At 35.5% G+C, this 21,779-nt stretch overlaps 1 protein-coding gene across 3 annotated transcripts in view; it reads left to right on the forward strand.

The window, feature by feature from the left end:
• GrlHz (Gustatory receptor-like Holozoa) overlaps positions 1 to 21,779 on the forward strand; it is a 235,172-nt gene that overhangs the window by 173,514 nt on the left and 39,879 nt on the right. For all 3 annotated transcript variants that reach the window (XM_090381276.1, XM_090381277.1, XM_090381278.1), the window contains exons 8-9: positions 13,242 to 13,425; positions 20,840 to 20,939. In XM_090381276.1, coding sequence (XP_090237402.1) covers positions 13,242 to 13,425; positions 20,840 to 20,939 — 284 coding nt within the window. The remainder of the gene's footprint in view (positions 1 to 13,241; positions 13,426 to 20,839; positions 20,940 to 21,779) is intronic.

A 21,779-nucleotide genomic window follows, 5' to 3' on the forward strand; every position in this document is an offset into this window, starting at 1 on the left:
AGAATAATATTTTGTTTAGATTTTATTTTATTTAAAAGAGAAGCCATGAGAAAAGAAATAGTTATTATTAAAAACAAAATTTATAATTAGTATTGCATAAAGTAGTAAAAGCAGGAGACAGTTAATATGGAAACATGAAACCAATTAACTTTTTAATAAATTAATCAATTTAAAGGAAGAATCCAATTTCCAATTTCCTTTGCATTGTTTATGTCTGACATGCATTCTCTAAGTATAGCACAGACATTATTTTAAGGTCTATTTTCATCACTGGTAAACTAAAACCTCATTTTACCTGATCAGTAGCTCTTCTGGTGTTGGCATTACTGTAGTAACTTCATTCAATAATGAAGTTACTACAGTAATAAAATCTTCAATAAAATCCATATGCCTTTTCAAAGTTCCATCCTCTCATATTCATTTGTTGAATTATGTTTGTCAATGATATTCTTACCAGAGCTATTCTTTGTAAAGCCACTGATTATTATATTTGATGCAATACCAACTCAAAAAATAACATTATTAATAGCATCCAAGTCACACTTTGGTTGCAAAAATGTCACCCCCCCTCCCCACTGTTTCTATGTTGAGGATCAAATACCTTATCAGGCAGTCTTTATATGCTTTCTTGAAGTTAGAAATATTTCCTTGATGTAGTTGCTGCATATAACTGGTGATGGTATCAGAAGGCATGTTCTTCAGCTTAAGTGTCTCAGCAGAATGTGTTGTATGATAATCTACATCATCAAAATGTTCCTTTTTTTCTGAAGTTATTCTTCTGTCCACGTTCAATAATCAAGATTGAAAAATTTTGACTACAAGTGAAGCAACTTCTGTTGCCCTTTTAATTGAGTAGAAGTTGGTTAACTGTTTTAAAACATCATAGTTTGGAAAATTTTCCAATCACAAGACTCTATCATTTTTACATTGCTATTTGCTTTGCAGCATAACATAATAGTAATTTTAATGCTTTTTCACTTAATTTTCCACCATTGCAAGACTTTGAACAACAAGGTTGGGGGGGGGGGGGGTAATTAAACTTTAAACAATTAGAATTGTACCAATCATTGTATTAACCATAAAAAAAAAAAAAAAATTCTCATGGGAAAGCATGGATTTTGTAATATACATTAACTGAATTTTGTAATAAATATATATGTTATGTGGAAAAAGCCTATTCTTTAGCAGAGAAACAATATATGCTTTGTATAAACATGAGGTTTGTACCGAGTTTGTATTAACGAGATTCTACTGTAATACTTCAATAATATTGTAGTTGTATTTCACTACATTAATACACATACTTCTCTTTGAACTTCAGCTTAGCATATTTCTATATTTGTAGCTCTTACAATTAATAGTAGTGAATCTGTTATAACCATTAATAATAATTAAATTATCTTTAACTTCTCTTCATGGCCATCATAGTTCTGCTAACATAAAAAGAAAGGGAACAACTTTTTAAAATTAAAACTATTATGTTAATTCTGAATATGGACACAAATTGGCTAAGGTAAAGAAAGCCCGCATGCAAAAGTTCGATGAAATTTACCGGTAAAAGTACTTTGCCGTAATGGCATTTGTATTGTTGCTCGCTCGGTAAACAGACGGTGGTTGTTATCGGTCTGGAGTAGAAGTTGAATCCCACGGGAGCTTGAAACCCTCCCGAAATGGAGGGGGGTAACCTGACCCCTTTTCTTTAGAATCACTAATTGAATTAACTAATTGAATCACGAACAGAGTCATATTGGAAGTTCTGGCGTCGTAAAAAATGTTTGTAATGTAGTTTCACCAGTAAACTGCTTCTCGTGTGGGCTTCCTTTGCCTTTTTTTTTTTTTTTTTTTCTTAATAAACATTTTATCCAGTAGTCCACCAGTGCTTATAAAGAAAAAGGTCAGGTTACTCCCTCCACCTCCCTCCACCGGTAAATTTCATTGAACTTTTGCATGCTTCTCGTGCAGGCTTTCTTTACCTTCGCCCACAAATTTTATAGCACAACAGTTTTGAAGAATATTTGGAAAAATATTATTCTTCAAAATTTCTATCACTGAAGTCAGTCTAACTTCAGTGATAGGGAAAATTTTAGAGGCAATGATTAAGAGTGTAATCCAGGGACATTTCAATAGAAATGGCATTCTGAGGAACACACAACATTGTTTTGTTAGGGGAAAATTATGTTTAACTAACCCAGTAAATTATTTTGCACAGTTACTCATAAGTTGGATGTAGGGAACAATTTCAGCATAGTTTATTTGGATTTTAGAAAGGCATTTTGACTAAGTCCCTCTTGTATAAGCTGGAACATGTGATTACTGGCAAGATTCTAAGATGGATGGTTGCAGGGCAGAAAGCAGAGGGCTATGATTAATGGATATGCTTCAAATTGGTTATAATGTCAGAAGTGTGTCCACTAAGGATCAATTGTTTGATTACAGTTCTTTCTGATTTTCATAAATGACATTGACAAAGGGATATAGGGTATGGTGTCAAAATTTGCAGAGAGTGTAAAGATTGGGAGAGTCGTTAATGATTGGTGCCAAGCAGCACTCCCTCAGGATGATTTCAGAAGGTTTCAAGAATGGTCAGAAAAGTGGCAGCTATGCTTTAATACAGCAAAATGCAAGGTCTTACACTTGGAGAATGGCAACCTGAAATAACTTATGCACTTGGTGGGATGGAATTCAAGACAGTAGAGAAAGAAAAGGATCTGGAAGTTATGATGCAGGCAGATATATGAGCAGTGTAAACACTGCTCATACATCAGTGATTTATTTGTGATACATTCAATGATTTATTGAACAATATCCTGTTGAGATAGGGAGGTCATACTCCCACTGTGTAAGGCAATTCTAAGACTGCACTTGGAGTACTGTGTCAGGTATGGAGACCTCATGCTTGGCAACCAGCCAAGCACTCAATCTCTTCTTTTTTTTTTTTTTTTTTTTGCCTCCATGGGTAGTTTGGGCTGATAGTTTGAGAAATTCAGAGGTCTGCTGGATAGAGTTACCTATGTGAGGAGGGCGCCTCCGTAGCCAGGTGGGAAGGAGCAGCAGTGCGTAGCACATGCTTTTTGATTAGACTGGGGTTCGAGCCCGTCACCACCAAATACGGAGGATGCGGAAAGATCAGGGAATGACCACCGCATATCCCGGAGCAATATGACCTTAGTTGCTAATGCTCCTAAAATCCAAATAACAAACAATAACAAAACCTATGTGAGGAGAAAAGTTCATAATTTGTGTATTCTCTTATCTACTTTTACTTTTTTTTTTTTTTTGTTGATGCAGAAAAAGCCTGTGGCTTCCTTGCACTATATGGCTAATACTAATAGTACAACCCAACATAAAATTTTCTGAGTAGTGCGGACAGGCTGCTAGAACAGCTGAATATCATATGATATACAGGAATTTTGCTAACAGGAACAAAGAAGTGATTATCCTATTGTATAAGGCAATGGTTGGCCTCATCTTAAATACTGTACACAAGTTTGGATGCCTAACTTGAGGGATGTGAATATCTTGGAATGACTGCAGAGAAGAGCAACCAGATTAGCCATGGTGACAAAATAGTACTTTTGCCATGAAAGACCGCAGTGCATGGAAACTAGGCAGACCTGCAAGGAGACCTGATTGAGGTCTTCAAGGCTTGAGGATGAGTAAGTAATGGATTGAGTAAGCTAAATGCTGTTGGTAAGGGGACATAAACTTCAATTGGAAATGGAGGATGACTGCAAAATAGATGTACAAAATTTGCTTTCAGCTGTAGAGTAATTGATTGTTGGAACAAACTGCCATCTGGTGTTTTGCAAGTGGGTAATTTAAATAAATTTAATGGAGAATTAGATGAATTATTAGAGGCAATGGGACAGATGGGTTGGGTAGGTCTTTTTGATGTATAAACATCTTTTCAGCACCTACTAAATTTCGGACTCTAGTAAAATCAATTTGTCACAATTTTACGAAGCGGAAATGGCATCCTTTGATGTCATTTCTGTTTCATAACAAAGAAAACAGAGTCGGGAGAGGAGATTGCACAATGGATCTTGGGTGTGGTCGTGCAAAGGATCATGGGTGGTGACTTTGCAGATCACCTACTAAAATTCAGATGGTTGTAAAATCAGTTTGTCATGATCTTGCAACGCAAAAATGACTTCCTTTCCATTTCATAACAAAGAAAAGCAGAGTCGAGAGAGGAGATCGTGCAAAGGATCATGGGAGGTGATCTTGGATGTGCTCAGAACTGGCGTAAACCAGCTGGTTGCGGAAAAATGTTTATGATTCGGGGCATACCACTTTGGTGGCTTTGGATTAACCATTGCCATCCTTGGCAGAAACCTTTTGGTAACCAGAGAAATGGATATCTTGAGGGCAGTGATCTTGGATGTGCTCAAAGCTGGCATAAACCAGCTCTGAGCACATCCAAGATCATTACAATACATGCACTTTAGCCTTACCAGTTGAAGCGCATGTAATTGTAAGTGTTCAGTACCCATCTGTTTTACTGAAGCGGTTGTATATTTCCATCAAGAGGCAATCATAAACATTTTTCTGCAACCAGCTGGTCCAGTCAAGAATATTTGAATTGGTTCACGATTGGGAGATAAGACTCCAAATTACATGTATGAATAGAATCTTTTGCTTGTCATTGGCTATTCTCGTTAAATGGCAGACGTTCTCATTGGTCATCAAGTTTTTGCATTGCTTTGCAATTGTGCTGAGTCGGTTGAGTGTGGTGAGCTTTAGATTCTCATTCATCTCGCTGTTTGAATGATTGTGAAAGTTTCGAAAGGGTCTTCTTCTCGCAGTTGCGTTACGAGGCTATGTAGGCCATTACTGCATGCTTCATCAGGTTCAACGTCGTTGTTGTCTTGACACATCGTCTTACATATTTCAGTCGTTTTGCAAATGTCCAAGTCTGATTCATACAATTTACGATCTAGTATGTGCGAAACGGAATGTGCAGCCTTACCATTTTGCACTTGTACTCGTTGAGATCCTGAGCCAAGTCATAGCTTTGATAGCATATTATGTGTGGATACTGTCGTTTCTTGCAGATCTCGTAGCACTACATGTGTAATTTGCGACAAAGCACGATTAACATGATCCAGCATGATAGTATGATTTTAACAATACAAATACTTGTATTGTTGCAATCATACTATTCTGGCGCCTCCGTAGTCAGGTGGGCAGGAGTGGCAGTGCGTAGCATACACTTCTTGATTAGACCGGGGTTCGAGCCCGTGACCACCAAATACGGAGGATGCAGAAAGGTCAGGGAATGACCACCGCATATCCCTGGAGCAATATGGCCTTAGTTGCTAATGCTCCTAAAAAAAAAAAAACAAATAACCATACTATTCTAAATTTTTCCAAATGTTGATTCGGTAGAGTAAGCAGCGGGCGTATGTATCCTATTTATCACTAACATTGATTCAGTAGAATAAGTAGTGGGCATTGGCATAAATTACATTGTTCGTGATTTCGGTTCTACCTGTTTGAAATTTAGTAGGTGTCGTTAAAGATGTTTACACATAAAACATCTTTCGTGTGTACAGAATAGACGCGATTTTTTGTTGATTTTTTTTTTTTTTTCTTTGCTGATGCTAGATAAGCTTGCTTCCTTGCATCCTTTGCCACTACTAATACTAAATCTCTGGTTTCAACTTAACTCCTTCAAAGTCAAAGTTGATGTCATAGAAGATTTCTTTCAGCTGTTGGTTTGGGTCTGCTTTTTTACTTCATTCCAAGCTGCAGCAAAGCAGAAGATTGCATCTTTCAAATTGTAATTCCTGAGTTTCTGCAGTGTACTTGTTTCTTACATATCAGTTGCATCATCCTCCTCATTCTCCAGCACGACCATGACACAATTCAATAACTTCCTCCTGTACAGGTACTGAAGGCAGTGATGGCCCTCCACCCTGGTCCATAGGGTGGATGAGGGATCTCATATTGGCAGAAAAATACAAATACTTAATTTTTTCAACCTTGTTTACCAATTTTTTAGCATTGTAGGGCCTTGACGTAGTGTTAGTAGAGGCATATGATGCAAGGAAGCAAACTTATACAGCATCAGCCATTAAAAAAAAAAAATTCCCATTTCACTCATCCCTTTGCTTCAAAAGTTTGTCCAATTCTTCCTTGCAGTGAATCTCAAGTACCATGATCTGGTGCTTTGTTACTTCAGGTATGTGAAGAACCAGTCAATGAAGATTGCAGTAGTGAATCAAGTGTTTTGAGTTATAATGAATGAGTGCAGAGCCGGAAAGAGTTTCATGTGCCCTAGGTGAGACTTAAAATTTGCTCCCCAGTTGTACTCTGTACCATCCATCTGTCTATCTGTCCATCACTCTCCCTTCCAACAAGCTTACCTATTCTACCTGTTTGTCTGCCCAGGTAGCACAGTGTTATCATCACCATCCTCCCCACACCAGTTGGAAAAGGCCCAGGTTCGAATCCAGTCGATGACACGGGGAACTTTAATGAGCTTTTTTCACTCCGTGGCTGAGCTAGTCAGTCTCAGGCACAGATAGCAAGGTCCCCCCCCAGAAACTGTGGTTTTTTCATCCAGCAAAACAGGCAAATCGACCAGAGAAAACACGCAATTTTACAAACACAGAATACTGGTTCATGTAATCAATTAAGGGTAACCCTAATATAATAATAATATACCCACCCATTCATCTGCTCTCCCTATAATTTATTTTTTTATCTGCTTGCTGTATATTATTATGATTTATTGTATGTGATAATAACAATACAGTGCACAAATATGACATGGAACATTGTCACAAAATATACTTTTATCTTCCTCCATTCCTCCTTAATTTAAATAATTATTTTTTTAAACCATTAAAAAAAAATTACATTTTGTTGGAATGCACCCCTAGGACCTTTGCACCCTAGGCAACTGCCTAGGTTTGCCTAATGGATGGGGTGGCTCTGAATGAGTGGTTGTCATCCATAATGTCCTTTCTGCAGTTGTGGCTGTATATGATATACATCATATCTCTTGACTTCCTGAAACTTGCTTTTATCAGGAAGTCAAGATTATGAAGACCTCTTGACTTCCTGACAACAGCTGGTTTCAGGAAGTATAATTCACATGCACTCTTTCCAAGTATGGTTGAAATTGCATTCATTATGCTTTGAAGTAGATTTTTTATGAGTGTAAGGCTAAATAGTCTCGGACAGTACCCAGTAAAACATACCTGTTTTGTTGGCATTGTATGCTTGCAATAAAATCAGTTCCTCCTTTGCTATTAATTCATTCAAAAATTTTCTGAACAGCTTAACATCCTTTGCCACTGCACTTAACAATTCCCCACAGATTCTTTTATTGACAATACTTTTACATTTATGGAAATGCCACCACACCCACCATTTGCCTGGAACAGTATTCCCATGTGTTCAGCTAGCTTCTTACCAGCTGAATGCAGTTCAAGACTATGCAAATGTATGCCAGCTGAGCTGTTGTATAAATCACTTACAAACTGCATCTAGTATTAACCACTTCAAGCTTAATACTAGATGCTACTTTCACATGCTTTCTATGACCAACTGTTCAAACACTTCTGTCAATGCTATAGGAGAGCAAAAAATCCTTAAGCTTAGCCTTGCTGTTTACAATATCCGACACTGTTTTTCCACACCATATTTCTCTCAAACACAGAGAAATAGTCTCGAGTGTCTGACTTCTCTAACAGCTTTAATTTCTGCACGACAGATGAACACACTTCCTCTTTTCACCATATGTGTGAACAAAGCTGTGAAAATTAATTGCAGTATGACATTTTCTAAACATGCTTGTTTTATTGAGAATATTTAAATTTCAGCATAAAATATATGACTAATACTTACAGGGCTTATTATTTGAATATAGGAGAGAACAAAATCATGAAAATTTGACAAAATTTGCAGAAGTTGTGCTTTTTTTTTTTTTTTGCTTTTCTTTTCTTCCAAAATTCAAATTACAATATATGTAATAATGGACATTATTGCATTCCCATAGAGAAGATCAGACATCTGTGGCCAAATCTTCCACAGGTGCAGGTATGAATATACGTCTGTTGCTAAGTCTGCTGCAAGTTGCATTCCAAAACTGTAATTATGCAATGCAGTGTTGTATTCGCAAAACTATTATTTTTTAAGATGCTTGTCTGTGAGGTATACGCTTCTCTGTTTTGTTTGCATTTAATTTTTCAGCAGAATGATAAAACTCCTAAGAAAAGTAAAATTAATATCTTAGTTGAGGAAGATGACTTTTTAACCAAAGTTGTTGATAGAACTGAGAATAAATCCATTAGACCAAGGAAATTGTGGAACATTAAGCCCTCAGAGAAAATATAATTGTGGTAGAAAAACACTTTATAAATGAAGGGCAGATGCAGTTGTAAAAAGATTATGCTAACAAACAAACAAAAAAAGATTTATATCATCAGTTAAGCTTTCTTGAAAATAGCAACTATTATCAGGCACAAAAAAAAAATGTTCTTAAACAATTCAGAAACAATGGAAGAGGCTCCTTTCGCAAGCCTGTCAGGCAACTTCTTCCAGGTAATTACTTACTGCCAGAACAGTTTATGGTAGGCAAAGGATCACATCAGTTAGACAAAGAATGAACTGGTGATTAAAATTTAGTGATATTAATCAAAATTTAAATTGGATATGCAATCCAACTGGCTGTTTCCTGTTCCTTGTGCTTTTGGTGGATCATTGAAATTTGAGTGAATAATTAGTACAAGGGATGATCATTTAATTTGTGGACCGGTGCAAAATTTTATGTTTACTGCACAAACTTTCCATAATTGCCATTACAGGGCTCTCCCTGATTGCTATTGAGCAGACTCTGTGTGCACATGCCTGTACTTGTTGAGCTAGTGTTGCATGAAGAGAGTTTTTTTTAGCCATGTGTCACTGGCAGTTGTTTTTTTTTTTTTTTTTTTGATTTGGTAGTTGTTGGCGCATCGGCTTCTGTGGCCATATTGCACCTCCCAAGGTTTTTGCAGTACTTTGATCCAAGCCCAAGGCGGGAATCGAACCCGCGACCTTTGGGTTGCCGGGCAGGTACTTTACCCACTCGGCTAGCCCGGTTGGCCTGGCAGTTGTTTTGAAGCAAGTATTGTGTCAGACATGCAGATTGAACAGCGATATGTGATTCGTTATTGTGTCACACTGGGCTTAAATGCATTGGAAACAGTTAAAGAGATGAATGAAGCATATAACAATGAGTGTCTTGGTAGGACGGTCATATTCCGGTGTGAAGTGGTTTCTCCATCAAGACAATGCCAGGCCCCATACAGCTAATATTGTGCAAGCAGTGATCACTGCCATAGGTGTCAAGGTTCTGCCACAGCCCCCATGTGATTTTTTCCTGTTTCCATGTCTGAAGAAAACTCTGCAAGGCAAGCATTTCACATCCGACACAACAGTGCTCACAGAGCCACAACAGAAGCACTTCGCAGTCTTTCGAAAAATGGCTTTCAAGAAGCATTTAATGCTTGGGTACAATGATGGTGAAAGTGTGTAAAGTTCAAGGGAAAGTATTTCAAAAAGGAGAAATTCGTAGAGATTCAGATGATGACAATTAAGATAAGATCTTGCACCGTCCGTGAATTAAATAATCACCCCTCAGCATTAAGTTCTTGGTGGATATTTTGCTGTGGGATTGCATTAGTAATCAGGTATTGAACATATCCAATGTTATTGAAGAAAAATGGGGGGAAAATACAGAAACATCTTTGAAAGGATGATTCCTTCCTTTACATAGCATTTCCTAGATGGCATATCTACTTTCCAACATAATGCCACACAGGTGTCTGGAAGTTATTACCTTTTGGTTGTTACACCTTGCCCTGTTGAGTAAGCTTTCCACCAACAAACAATAGACTGCAATGAGTATAGTCCTTCATTCCTCCTGTAGAACAGTGACAGTTGAACAACTGATGTCAGATGTGTTGGTCTGGCCCTCACCACATTTCAGTTCATTCCATAGGATTCAAATTGGGACTGTGCCGATCATTCATCATTCCAACTTTTGTTCATGTGTACAGGAACTATTCTTGAACAGTATTGGTGATAAAATATCTTTTGTTTTCCAACAGAGCAACAATTCATGTGATATTCATTCATCATTTATTGCTTTGTTGAACAACTTTGACGCAACAATATGTTTTCGTGGAAAGTAAGTCAGGTACTATATCACATCCGATGTTAACCTGGGTGCAAGTCTTCAAAAATGGTGTTGGAATTCACAGAAATCCAGATGTTATTTTATTTTGGCTGTTTACGTAACCAGTTAAATGAAACCATGCCTCATCAAAGATAATAAGTTGGTGGTACACCAAATCTATATAACTTTATTTCATTCATTCACATTCAGCATGAAAATGTCTTTGCCTTCATGACTAGAAACAAAATAATTTTCAATTAATTACATCATTTCATTTTGAAGTTTATTTAAAAGTACACTAAATTCTAAAGTTACTACAGATTTTTCTGCTCAGCTAAACTGGCATAGTGTCAGGAAAGTTACTTTCAGCAAGATGGTGCAATGTAGCACATTTCTCACATTGCAGTGGCTAAGGTAGCCTAAGTGCTTAGATTGTTATCACACAAAACCCATGATCGTGCGGTCTCCTGATTTAAATTTACAAGATTATTTCCCTTCGGATTAAAACCTCAGTAATTAATTCAGACTGACAGAAGAAGGTAGTCTGAATTATAGAATATAATGATATGTAAATATTTTCAAATTGTAGTTCATAAAAACTTGCAAATTTATTTAATTTAACATGTGTCTTGATACACATGTGCATGATGAGATTTTTAATCCACTTGGAGAGAAACCACTTGACTTTAGAATGATTTTCTTTCGATTTGATGGAAGAAAAATTATATTTTTGTCGCTCAATCTTCACCAGTGGCTGACTTCAGCAATAGTGAGAAGAAAGCCAAAAAAAGTTTCTGCCCTTCCCAATCTGGATTGACTCAATTTTGTAGTTTTCAATCCTGAGTCAAAAATGCCATCAGAAAAGCATGCAGTGAAAGTGTTAATAATTTAGATGGTATTGGACTGGGCTAGCCAGGTGGATAAAGTGCCTGCCTGGCAACCCAAAAGTCGCGGGTTCGAATCCCGCTTCGGGCTTGGATCAGAGTAAAATGCAAAAACCTTGGGAGGTGCATTATGGCCATAGAAGCTGATGTGCCAACAACTAACAAAAAAAAAAAAAAAAGAAAGATGGTATTGGGAGTGAGAAGAAATTTAAACAAAACTGAATAATACAAAAAGTTTAGGTATAATATGATTATATGATAGGTATATAATACAATTTTTAAATAATAAATTTTAATTAATATGTAGAATTAATAACTAAAAAAAAAAAAATCATGTGCAGATAACCCATCTCTAATTGAGTCTGTTTTTGAAGAAATAGGAAATTTTTTGTGAGTGGAGGTCATATTGTGTTATTTTTTCATAATGTCATTCTTCGTTTCTCTTAGAGCTTAAAATTTTTTTTTTTTTTTTTTTAGTTCCTCTTAAAAATTAAACAAATTTAAGCAAATCATCAAGAAAACATGTAATTGAACTTTTATTTCCTTTTTTTCTTCTTCACTTCCTGCTTCCCTTACAGATCTTTTTTTTTTTTTGATCTGCTGTTGCTATTTCTACTTCACGAGCCAGTGTTGGCCAGTGATACATTGCTGTCCACCACTCTTTTGGAGAAGACTGGAGGAAGTTCTGTAGTCCTCACTTGTGTCTGTAGTTAGGAATATCTCACAGCAAAAAATCCTGTACCCTCTTTCATAAACACACACTTCTAAAGACATAATGTAGTTATGGATATAAGTGCAAGATTTGTGGTTGTTAATACTATTTTTTTATTAGTATTATTATATCTTCTTTCTTTGCTTGCAATTCATTTCTCCTGGAGTTGCTATTTCTTTTTTTCTGTTACAGTATGATTCCAGCCTCATCTTATTATTTTCTTACATCCTACAAATTATTGATCTTCTCATCATTGTTGAGCAACACATTTTTACATTTTTTATCTTTGATTTCTAAATCAAAAGAACATCACTTAATATCTTTTCTATGCACTTGTTGTAATTGTATTCTGTTTTACTTCATTCCAACTTGCAGCCCAGTTGTAAAAATACTTTTTATGTTATAATTTTTAAAAGTGGCCATGGTTTTTTTTCTCTTTTATGTCCTGCTCACTGTCAGAATGGTCGAAAAACTAAATGCTTTGTAATTTTTTTCATTGATGTAAACATTTTCAGCTGAACTCTCTGATCTGTAAGTTTTGTGAGAGTTGTGACAATGAAAAGTAAGAAAAGTACTTGATAACGTCATCTTTGCTTGATAAAATTTCAGAGTAAGAATGTACAGATGCATTTGGATATAATTTTCCATTTTTGAATAGTATTTTTATAAAATAATTGTGAAACTGTTCTGAAAAAAGTTGATTGGATTTATATCATTAAATTTTCATTTAGGAAAAATTTCATTCTGCATAAACTGGTCTGAATTAGTGAAGTTTACTATATTTCGATGAGCATTCCTTTGAAAACAATCTAAATTAACTTTAAGTACTTAAAGAATATTACTTATTAAAAACATTCTCGAGTCTTCAGATATGTTTCTAACAGTAAAAAGGTAAATTGCAGTCATTATCAATTCACTGCAGGATGGAAGCATCCTCAGCGATTCATGTTAAGGGAAATGACCATAATCTGCCATGCTGGTCCAGTATGGGTTGGCAGATCGACTGTATATAGCAGCGAGGGGCTTGAACGCCGGTCTGCTCAAAGTAGTGTGTGTTACTGCACTCCCGCTTCTGACTGCTCAGCTACGGAGACCTAAAAAAGGTAAACTGCTGTGTTATCAATCCACTGCAGGATGGAAGCCTCCTCAACGATTCATGTTGGGGGAGATGGACCATGACAGTGAGCCTGTGCTGCTACACTCCCACTCCTGACCACTCAGCTATGGAGGCCTTTCTAACAGTATGTTTTACTAAATAAATATATGTATAAAAACAGCGATTTCATTAACTATTGTAACTAACTCTGAGCAGTTTTTAAACTGTTTCTAATTTTCACAAAGTGTTCTGTATCTTATTTGTCATATGCAATAAATAAGGCTTTGTGATCCCGACTTTTGAATCAGCTTGTGTATATTAGAAAGATAAATTAATTTTGAGATTTGTTATATTTATTTTATTTATTTTTTATTTTTTTAGTCTGGATCAGCAATCCAAAATTGCTCTGGTTGCTTTCATGCTGTTTACTTTAGGATGGAATGATATAATATGCATTGCCATTGCAACTACATATGGTGTTCACTGTCAGCTTATCATTTCTTACTTAGACAACTTGTGTGCCTCAGTTAGAGAAAGGTGCCTTAATTTCCAAGAATTTGTTAGGGTAAGCAGAATTATTGCTTTCATGCCTGTATATACATCTTCAAAAACCATTTGTTGAACTAAAATTTCGGTATTTATTTTCATTTTGACAATTCACCTCATTGCTATTCTGGGTGAAATCAGTTATGCAAGAGAATAAACATTATTTACAATGGTAAAATAATTATTTGTGTTTATTCAACACCCTCAGTGTCCTCTGTGACAGTATGATTGGTTTCACATTTGTGTTTACAAGTGGTAAACCAATCTGTTTAGAAATGGGAGGAATTGTTAAACTCCTCTTCAGCCATGGTTGTAGAATAAACTCAAGTAAATTTAGGACAATATCCATACTACCAAAGCTCTAAAACACTGTAGAAGTGGGGCATAGCCTTATTCTGTACATAGCAGTGAGCAAACTAGGTTTGTCACTTTGTGCATTTTGTAGCTCTCATAGTATGAGACTTTTGTCCAAAATTTATTTGAATTTATCTTACTTACTGCACCATCTTGCACCTCGGGTATTGCAATACACTTCATCACTGGGTTGTTTAGGTTTTTGTAGTGACTACTTACCCACTGATGAAATTCCAAAAAAAAGGATGGAAACACAGGTATGGCATACACTTTAAATAAATATAATATTTATTATTGTTAAGTAGTGCAACATAAACGTAAATCGTGGTGAAATGCCTCCACAATATGAGCTTGATGCATAAGATAGCAAACCTTGTTTGTTCATTGAAATGTACAGAATGAAGCTATGCTCTATTTGTACAATGATATTTTAATAGCATGAGGCTTTTGCTTTAAATTTATTAGAATTTATTTACTTACTGCTATCTCACATATTGAGGTTATATCTCATCACTGGATTATTCAGGTGTCACTATGCATAATTACCCACTGATAGGATCCCAAAAAAGGATTAAAAGCCAAGTATGGGTACTGGTTTACAAATTAAGTAAATAGCAATATACTCTCCAATGGAGCAGTTGTTCTGTTTAGAGTAGTGCAATACCAAGGAAACTCATGGTGAGGTACCCCACACCCCCACAGTATGAGATTTTTGTACTTAGTGCATCAATGCTCTTTGCTACATACAGAATGAGGCTATACCCTACTTTTATGTAGCCCCTGTCCACAAGTTATTCTGTTTATCAGCATGTTAATTAATATGTAATAACTAAAACATTAAGTTATAATTAAAGTCATTTTAATTTATTATAATGTAAAGGATATTTTTGGTTGGAGCCTTAGACTGCAGAGGTTTACTGACATATGGGTTACTGCAATTGCATCATTTTCATACATAACAAACTATGCATACAATGATCATCTACTAAAGTAGATGAATTGGCATCGTTTTAATTATATCTCATATTGTGAATAACTTCACAATGAGTTAGGATTAGCAGATACACATGATTCAAGAAAGCAAGCTTACACAGCATCAGCCAAAAAAAAAACAAAAAAAAAACTTCTCATTTCACCCATCCATCAGATGGAAGTTTGTTACATCAGTCAACTACCTGCTGGCTAAAGGCAAATTTCGACACATATTTTACGACTGTCTTTCCTCAATTTGAGTTTATGTCCCCTCAGGTTTGTAATCTGAGCAAGAGGAAGAATCCCATCAGCATTGAGCCTGCGCAAACCATTCAAGGCCTTATACACCTCAGTCAGATAACTTCACAGGTGCTGTGTCTCCAGACGCTGTAGTTTGCAGAACTTATACCTTTCTTGGTAAGAGCACCCCTTTATTCCCCTCACCAGTCTTGTTGCCCTTCTCTATACTTGTTCTAGAAACTCTACATCCTTCCTAAATGAGGCCTCCAGACCTAACGATGTTCTCATAATTATTGCAAAGGGTTTGCTTACTTCTTTTGTCGCCTCCTTTAATATAATTGGATAGATCCCATCCACCCCAGGTACCTTTCTTATGTTTAACTTCAGCAATTTCCCTGTTAAGCTTAGTAAACTCCCTATTAGAGTTTAATAAGCTTCTGTTCTCCACTTCCTTACAGAATTCCTCATGTGTAAATGTAGATGCAAAATGCTCATTCAGTTTGTCAGCTATCTGAGCAGGATCATCAACAGTCAAACCACTGATATAAAGTGTACCAATATGATTCATACCTTTCTTTCTAGAGCTTATATAAGTAGAGAAGTTGTTACTGTTTTTATTTGCATCCTTTGCCAAAGATTTCTTGTGATCTACCTTCACTTGCCTAATCTCCTTTGTAACTTGATTACACACTAGCTTATATCTACCATAGGCTTCTGTGTCACCTGATAATTTATATGCATCCCATGCATTTTTCTTCTTTGTCACAAATCTCATTAGTTTATCTGACCTTCATTTGGTCCTAAACCTTGAACAGTATTTCTTAGTTGGTATGAAAGCCTAGTAGCTTCCAAGATTAATTCCTTGATTGCTTCCCATTTTGAAATTTGCCGTTGGTAACACATCAGTTGGTCCCACTGTATAGAATATAAAAAATCAGAGACCACTGTAGTCACTTTTATGAAAGCAATAGCCCTTTCCTTTAGCCTTGTTGGTAGTTACATCTTTAAGTAATTCCCACATCAGTACATTGTGATCACTGTCACCTAGTGGTTCCTTTATCTGCAAATTCTTAATGCATGAATAATCACTGCTGATAATCAGATCAAGAGTATTACTCCCTCTGGTTGCCTCTCGAACATGCTGCTGTAGAAAACAGTCATCCAATAAATCCACAAAAGTCTTGCTAGTGTGCGAGTGACCAACCCACAAGTTCCAGTCACTATCTGGAAAGTTAAAATCCTCCATTATAAGACATTCTGATTTACTGGCACAGTCTATTTCTCTGTATATTTGTTCGTTGTACAGTACTCGTCAGAGTCATTTGTTCTATAACACACTCCTAACCTCATTTTTGCTCTCCCAATGCTTATTTCATACCAAACTGAATCAACATTGCACTGTCCACCAATGTTAACTGGATGCACTGCCTTAGATTTTATGTGTATCTTAATTAACAGCATAACCCCCTCCTCCCTTCCTATCCTTAATGTATACATCTACTCCCCAAATTCCAATTCTGCATTCCTTATATCTGGGTGACATCACGTCTCTGATATTCCTACGTTGTCTGCTTTTGATATCTTGACCAGCACCTGCAATCCATCAGATTTATTTACTACACTCCTATCATTGGTGTACATGCATGTATACATACATCTGTTCTTATTCTTAGTTATCCTAGCACAAACCATGTATTTACTTGGTTCATAATGATTCCCAGTAGTTCCTGAAATCCCCAGCAACTTGCATCAGAGTTGCCATGATATTGCACTTCCTCGAATAAGTAACTTTTCCTCAATATAGGAGACTATTGTTACTTATTCTCGGCAAATACCACCAATCAGTTGGCACCATTTCAAGGCTTATTGGCCACTCTTCGGTGGGTTCAAGGACCCTGGTGTTGCAACTTGTGATGAAGATATTGACAATATGAAATATAATTAAAACGATGCCAATTCATTGAATATATAGTTGTATACAATGATGAACATTGTATACATAGTTTATGATGTATAAAAAAATTGCAATTGCACTAACCCATATGTTAGTAAACCCCTGCAGTCTAAGGCTTTAGCCTGAAATATCCTTTAGTCTAAATCAGTGCACACCATCTGGCATCTCTCATATTGTGGAGTTATACTTCATAACTGGGTTGTCACTATTGCAACACCAGGATACCTGTCCACCCATCAAAGAGAGGCCAATAAGCTTTTAAAGTGCCTGCCCACCCACTGATGATAGGCCAATAGCCTTGAAACATGTCTGGGGAGCTTGATATTCACGGAATTTCCGAGAATGGGTAACAACAGTCTTCTCTACTGGGGAAGCGTTACCCATTGGAGGAATTTGAGTTTTTGAGTGGTGTGAGTTGAAGAGTTACTGTCCCTTTCATTCTTCGACATGTTTCTTTTCCTCTTCCACTACTACTATTACTTTCCCTCTACCTTTTTGCTTTTCTAAGTCTAATAGGGACAAATGGTTTGAATTTTATAATTCATTTGTTTGATCTGGTCCAATGGGTTTTTTTTTCACATTAAATTCACAATAAGCTTTTAAAGTGCCATCTGGGTGGTGGTATCTGCTGAGAATAAGTAACAACAGTCTTCTCCATTGGGAAAGCATTACTTTCCAAACTCATTGTGAAGGTATTTACAATATGAGATATAATTAAAATGATGCCAGTTCATCTACCAAGGTAGATGATCATTGCATACGTTGTTTATTACATATAAAAATGATGCAATTGCACTAACCCATATATTATTATGTAATTTTATATCAAATAAATTTAATCAATTATAATTGAGTAACTAATAAAGCAGTTTGCATCATTGAGGGATATTGCATCACAATGTAGATAATAAATTAAAATAATATAATTTAATTAATATATTTATTTATTTTTGTTTATTTAATCAGTATTTAATATTTAATCATTATTATAATAAAAGTCAATCAAAACAACATTGAATTATATGTAATGTGGTGAATTGCAAAAAAGTGCTATACAAAGAACATAAGTACTCAACTACATTGCTGCTTTTTTTTTTTATATATTTTTATTCATCCAAATGTTTCTTGCAGCTTCTGCAAATTATCTGTCCATAACTTTTATTTAGCCGTATCTAGGACATTAGAAATGAAATTATATATTCAAAAAAATGTTGGGTAAACCTCCAAGTTGATCTGTGCCTAACATTTGGTTTAGATCAGGGGTGCACAAACGTCAACCTGTGGACTGATCCAGCCTTTTAAGCAGTTTTAGTTGGCACACATGATAATTTTTGAAAACATTTTTTTCAAGAAATATTTAAAGTATAAAATATTTTTAAAATTAATTCTAAAAATAAATTTTCTTTTAAAATAATTTTAAAGAAAAAGAAGGAACCAGAAAATACAGTACTATTGCTGTATTTTCTGATTCCTTCTTAGTTAGTATTGCTATATGAAATTGGATTGAACATACATGTAAAACTAATTGACGTTCAGATTTGCTTCAATTGAAAACTAAACTAGGGGATATACTTACCTTTTAAAAAGATTTCTTGTATGGCTCCCGATATTGGATCCAAATATTACGATATAATGTCCATTTCTACTTGATTGTGTTTTTGAGCACATAAGTGTTTGTGTACTGCTATCCTGCAATGTTGATTGCTCAGTTGCTTAAGGCCTATGAGCAAGGATTCTTGATAGTGAATCTGAACAAAGAGAGAGATGAAAAATTTAATATCATAGAGCTAACATATCATTGACTCAAATGTTAAGAAACTTGTATCTGGGATCTGTCATCTTTTGCATGTTGCTTTGAGAATCCATTATAAGTTTGAAGTAAATTTTTTAAAAAAAAATGTTTTATCATCTTTTTATTGTATCCCCCCCCCTTGCTACATGACACACACTACTACTACTACTGGCTCCACCGGCGCCTCCGTAGCCAGGTGGGAAGGAGCGGCAGTGCGTAGCACACGCTTCTTGATTAGACCGGGGTTCGAGCCCGTCACCAACAAATACGGAGGATGCGGAAAGGTCAGGGAATGACCACCGCATATCCCGGAGCAATATGGCCTTAGTTGCTAATGCTCCTAAAAAAAAAAAAACTGGCTCCACCAGATGTACTATTTTTTTTTTTATTTGGCCTAATGCCAAAAAAGTTTGTGTTATCCTTATTTAGTTCCCTATTTGATTTCCTATCTAGATTAATCCATTAACTGTAATCAAGAACAAGGGAAAAGTTTTTGAATATGATAATGGTAGCATTTCCTTTAAATGCTGCTTACAAAAAAAATAAGAAGAAATACAAAATGTGGAGTTTCTTGTTCTATAATAATTCAAGAAAAGACAATGAATTTGTGTTAAGATCTAGAGAAAAATTTGCTCATCTGTTGCAGAATTGCAGAACATTTCATTGTTGAAAAGCACTGTTTTGATAGGTTCTGTTATATTAGAGAGCTTATGTCTTAAAATTCATCATAAGGTCAAGACAATCAGTGATAGTTACTTATATTATTTCTTATGGGGAAAAGCTCTCCAGCTTAATATGGATTTCATAGACATTCCATAATCTTAGAAGTAATCAGTAATGCTTAGCTGGGTAGTAGTTGTATTTTTAATTTCATTCTATCATGCTATACCTGTCTGTGGTTTTTCACCATTACATAATATTGAATGATCATGCAGTATGGTGCCATCCTAGCCCTCATCAGGAAGCCATTAGTTTTTGGTCAAACTAATGAAAATGTTTTTAAAACTTTAATTAAACAGGACCAAAGAAACAATAAAAAAAATATCCATATTCAGGATTTCTTTACAATGTAAATGAATATATTACTATACGAGTAGTGGATAGTCTCATTTTGTGTATAGGAATGAGCAAACTACATTTGCTACTGCTTAATGTATCAATCTCATATTCTGAAGGCCCTTCAACAGGGGTTCAGTTGTCTGCATCACACTAACATTAATAAAATTCAATGCTCTGGTAGAAAAGTATATTGTTATTTATTTAAAGTGTATGCCATTACCTATATCATGTTTCAACACATTATATGCAAGGATGAAACACTCATTTCAAATGAAGAACAGATGGAAAGAAGAATGACAACAGAAAAGTAAAGTGGGCCATCGAAAAGAAAAAGGAACCACACTCAATGCTACATAAACTTCAGCCTCAAAAACTCAGTTTTGCTGAGATTGACAGAGTCGAGTACCGTGGTTTCAGCCTATTATATGCAGTGATGAAATATCCATTTCAACATGCCAGGCTCCTAGACAGTAGAAGAGCAGCTGAAGAATAATGGTAGAAGAGAAAATTAGGCTGCTGAAAGGAAAAAGGATGCTACACTCCACACACCATCAACCTTAAAAACTCAGCACAGCTCAAAACTGCAGCTCCAACTGTGCTTGGAATCTTGTCAGTAGGTAGGCACTGTAAAGACATGAATGGTTCAGCATTGAGATAGTATAGCAGGTTAACACTAGTGTAAATTTAGGGCATAAAGCCTCTTGCTACAAAAGTTATATCATATTATTGTAGGGCATACATAACATTATATGTACATATCATTTTGTACATAACAGAATGAAACTACATGCCCCTACAAAATACTTTCTCATATTGTGAAGGCCCTTCACAACAAGTTGCCTCATTATTGCTACTCAAAATAGAATGTACTGCTCCAGTGGAGAGTGTGTTTTATTTATATTATTATTTTTTTTTTATTTAGAGAGTATTTAGTTTAGTTCAGTGAGACACAAGGAAACAAAGTTCATTGACATTTACTAATAAATTTTTTTTTATATAAAATTAGCCTCTGCTTTATGGTAGCAACTTTTTCTTCTTTTGATGCCTTTCTTTTATTTTCAGGAAATACAAGAATCAAGAAAATTTGTCCGATATTTGAACAATGAACTCTCAGTTGGAGTTTGCTTATTAATATTATGCCTTGGTTGCCAAGCACTCGCAGGTATTGTGTCAGTTCTCTTACATGTAACCTTAGTTCATATACATAAAATGCTAAAATATATGTATGCATATCAAAAGCTTTTATCCAGCATCTGTGGGGAAAGGGAGGTGCCAGTTATTCAGTTATGCTGCTTATCTTAGAAGTTATACTATGGTTTATCAAATTTTCTAAATGCAATTATCATACATAAAATTTCTTAATAAACTAAGCACAGATTTTTAAAACAGTATAAAAATTTATGCACTGTACATACCAATTATTTGCACATTCTGAGTTAATAGTAGAGAAGCTGATTGTAGAGAAAATACTCTACTCCATATTTGAAAATCACTAATTTTCTTTCGATGGTTTACTTGGTGTACCATCTTCACAACAAGTGTCAGCTTCTCATCAGAGCAAAATGGATTTATTGGATGATTTTTCTATGGCAGCACATTAGAAAGGCAACAGAGGAAGCAATATTCTTGATCTGATTATTAGGAGCAATCCTTCATTCATTAAGAATCTGCAGGTAAAAGGTCCATGGTTTGGCAGTGATCAGAGTGTCCTGATATGGCATTTACTTAAAGACATAACTACCATCAAGGGAAGGGCTTTTGTTTTTGTAAGGGTTATACAGTGGGACCGACTGATGATGTTACCAATAGCAAATTCTAAATGGGAAGCATTCAGAGAGGTAATCGTAAAAGCTACTAGGCTTTTCATACAAACAGAGAAATACTGTCCAAGGCCTAAATGGACATCAGATGAACTGATGAGACATAGCAGAGAAGAAAAATGCATGGATGCATATAAATTATTAAGTGATATAGAAGCTTATGGTAGATATAAACTAATCTG

The sequence above is a fragment of the Mastigoproctus giganteus genome, chromosome 9, assembly GCF_048544385.1.
Source record: "Mastigoproctus giganteus isolate SK-2022 chromosome 9, ASM4854438v1, whole genome shotgun sequence".
Taxonomy (NCBI): domain Eukaryota; kingdom Metazoa; phylum Arthropoda; class Arachnida; order Uropygi; family Thelyphonidae; genus Mastigoproctus; species Mastigoproctus giganteus.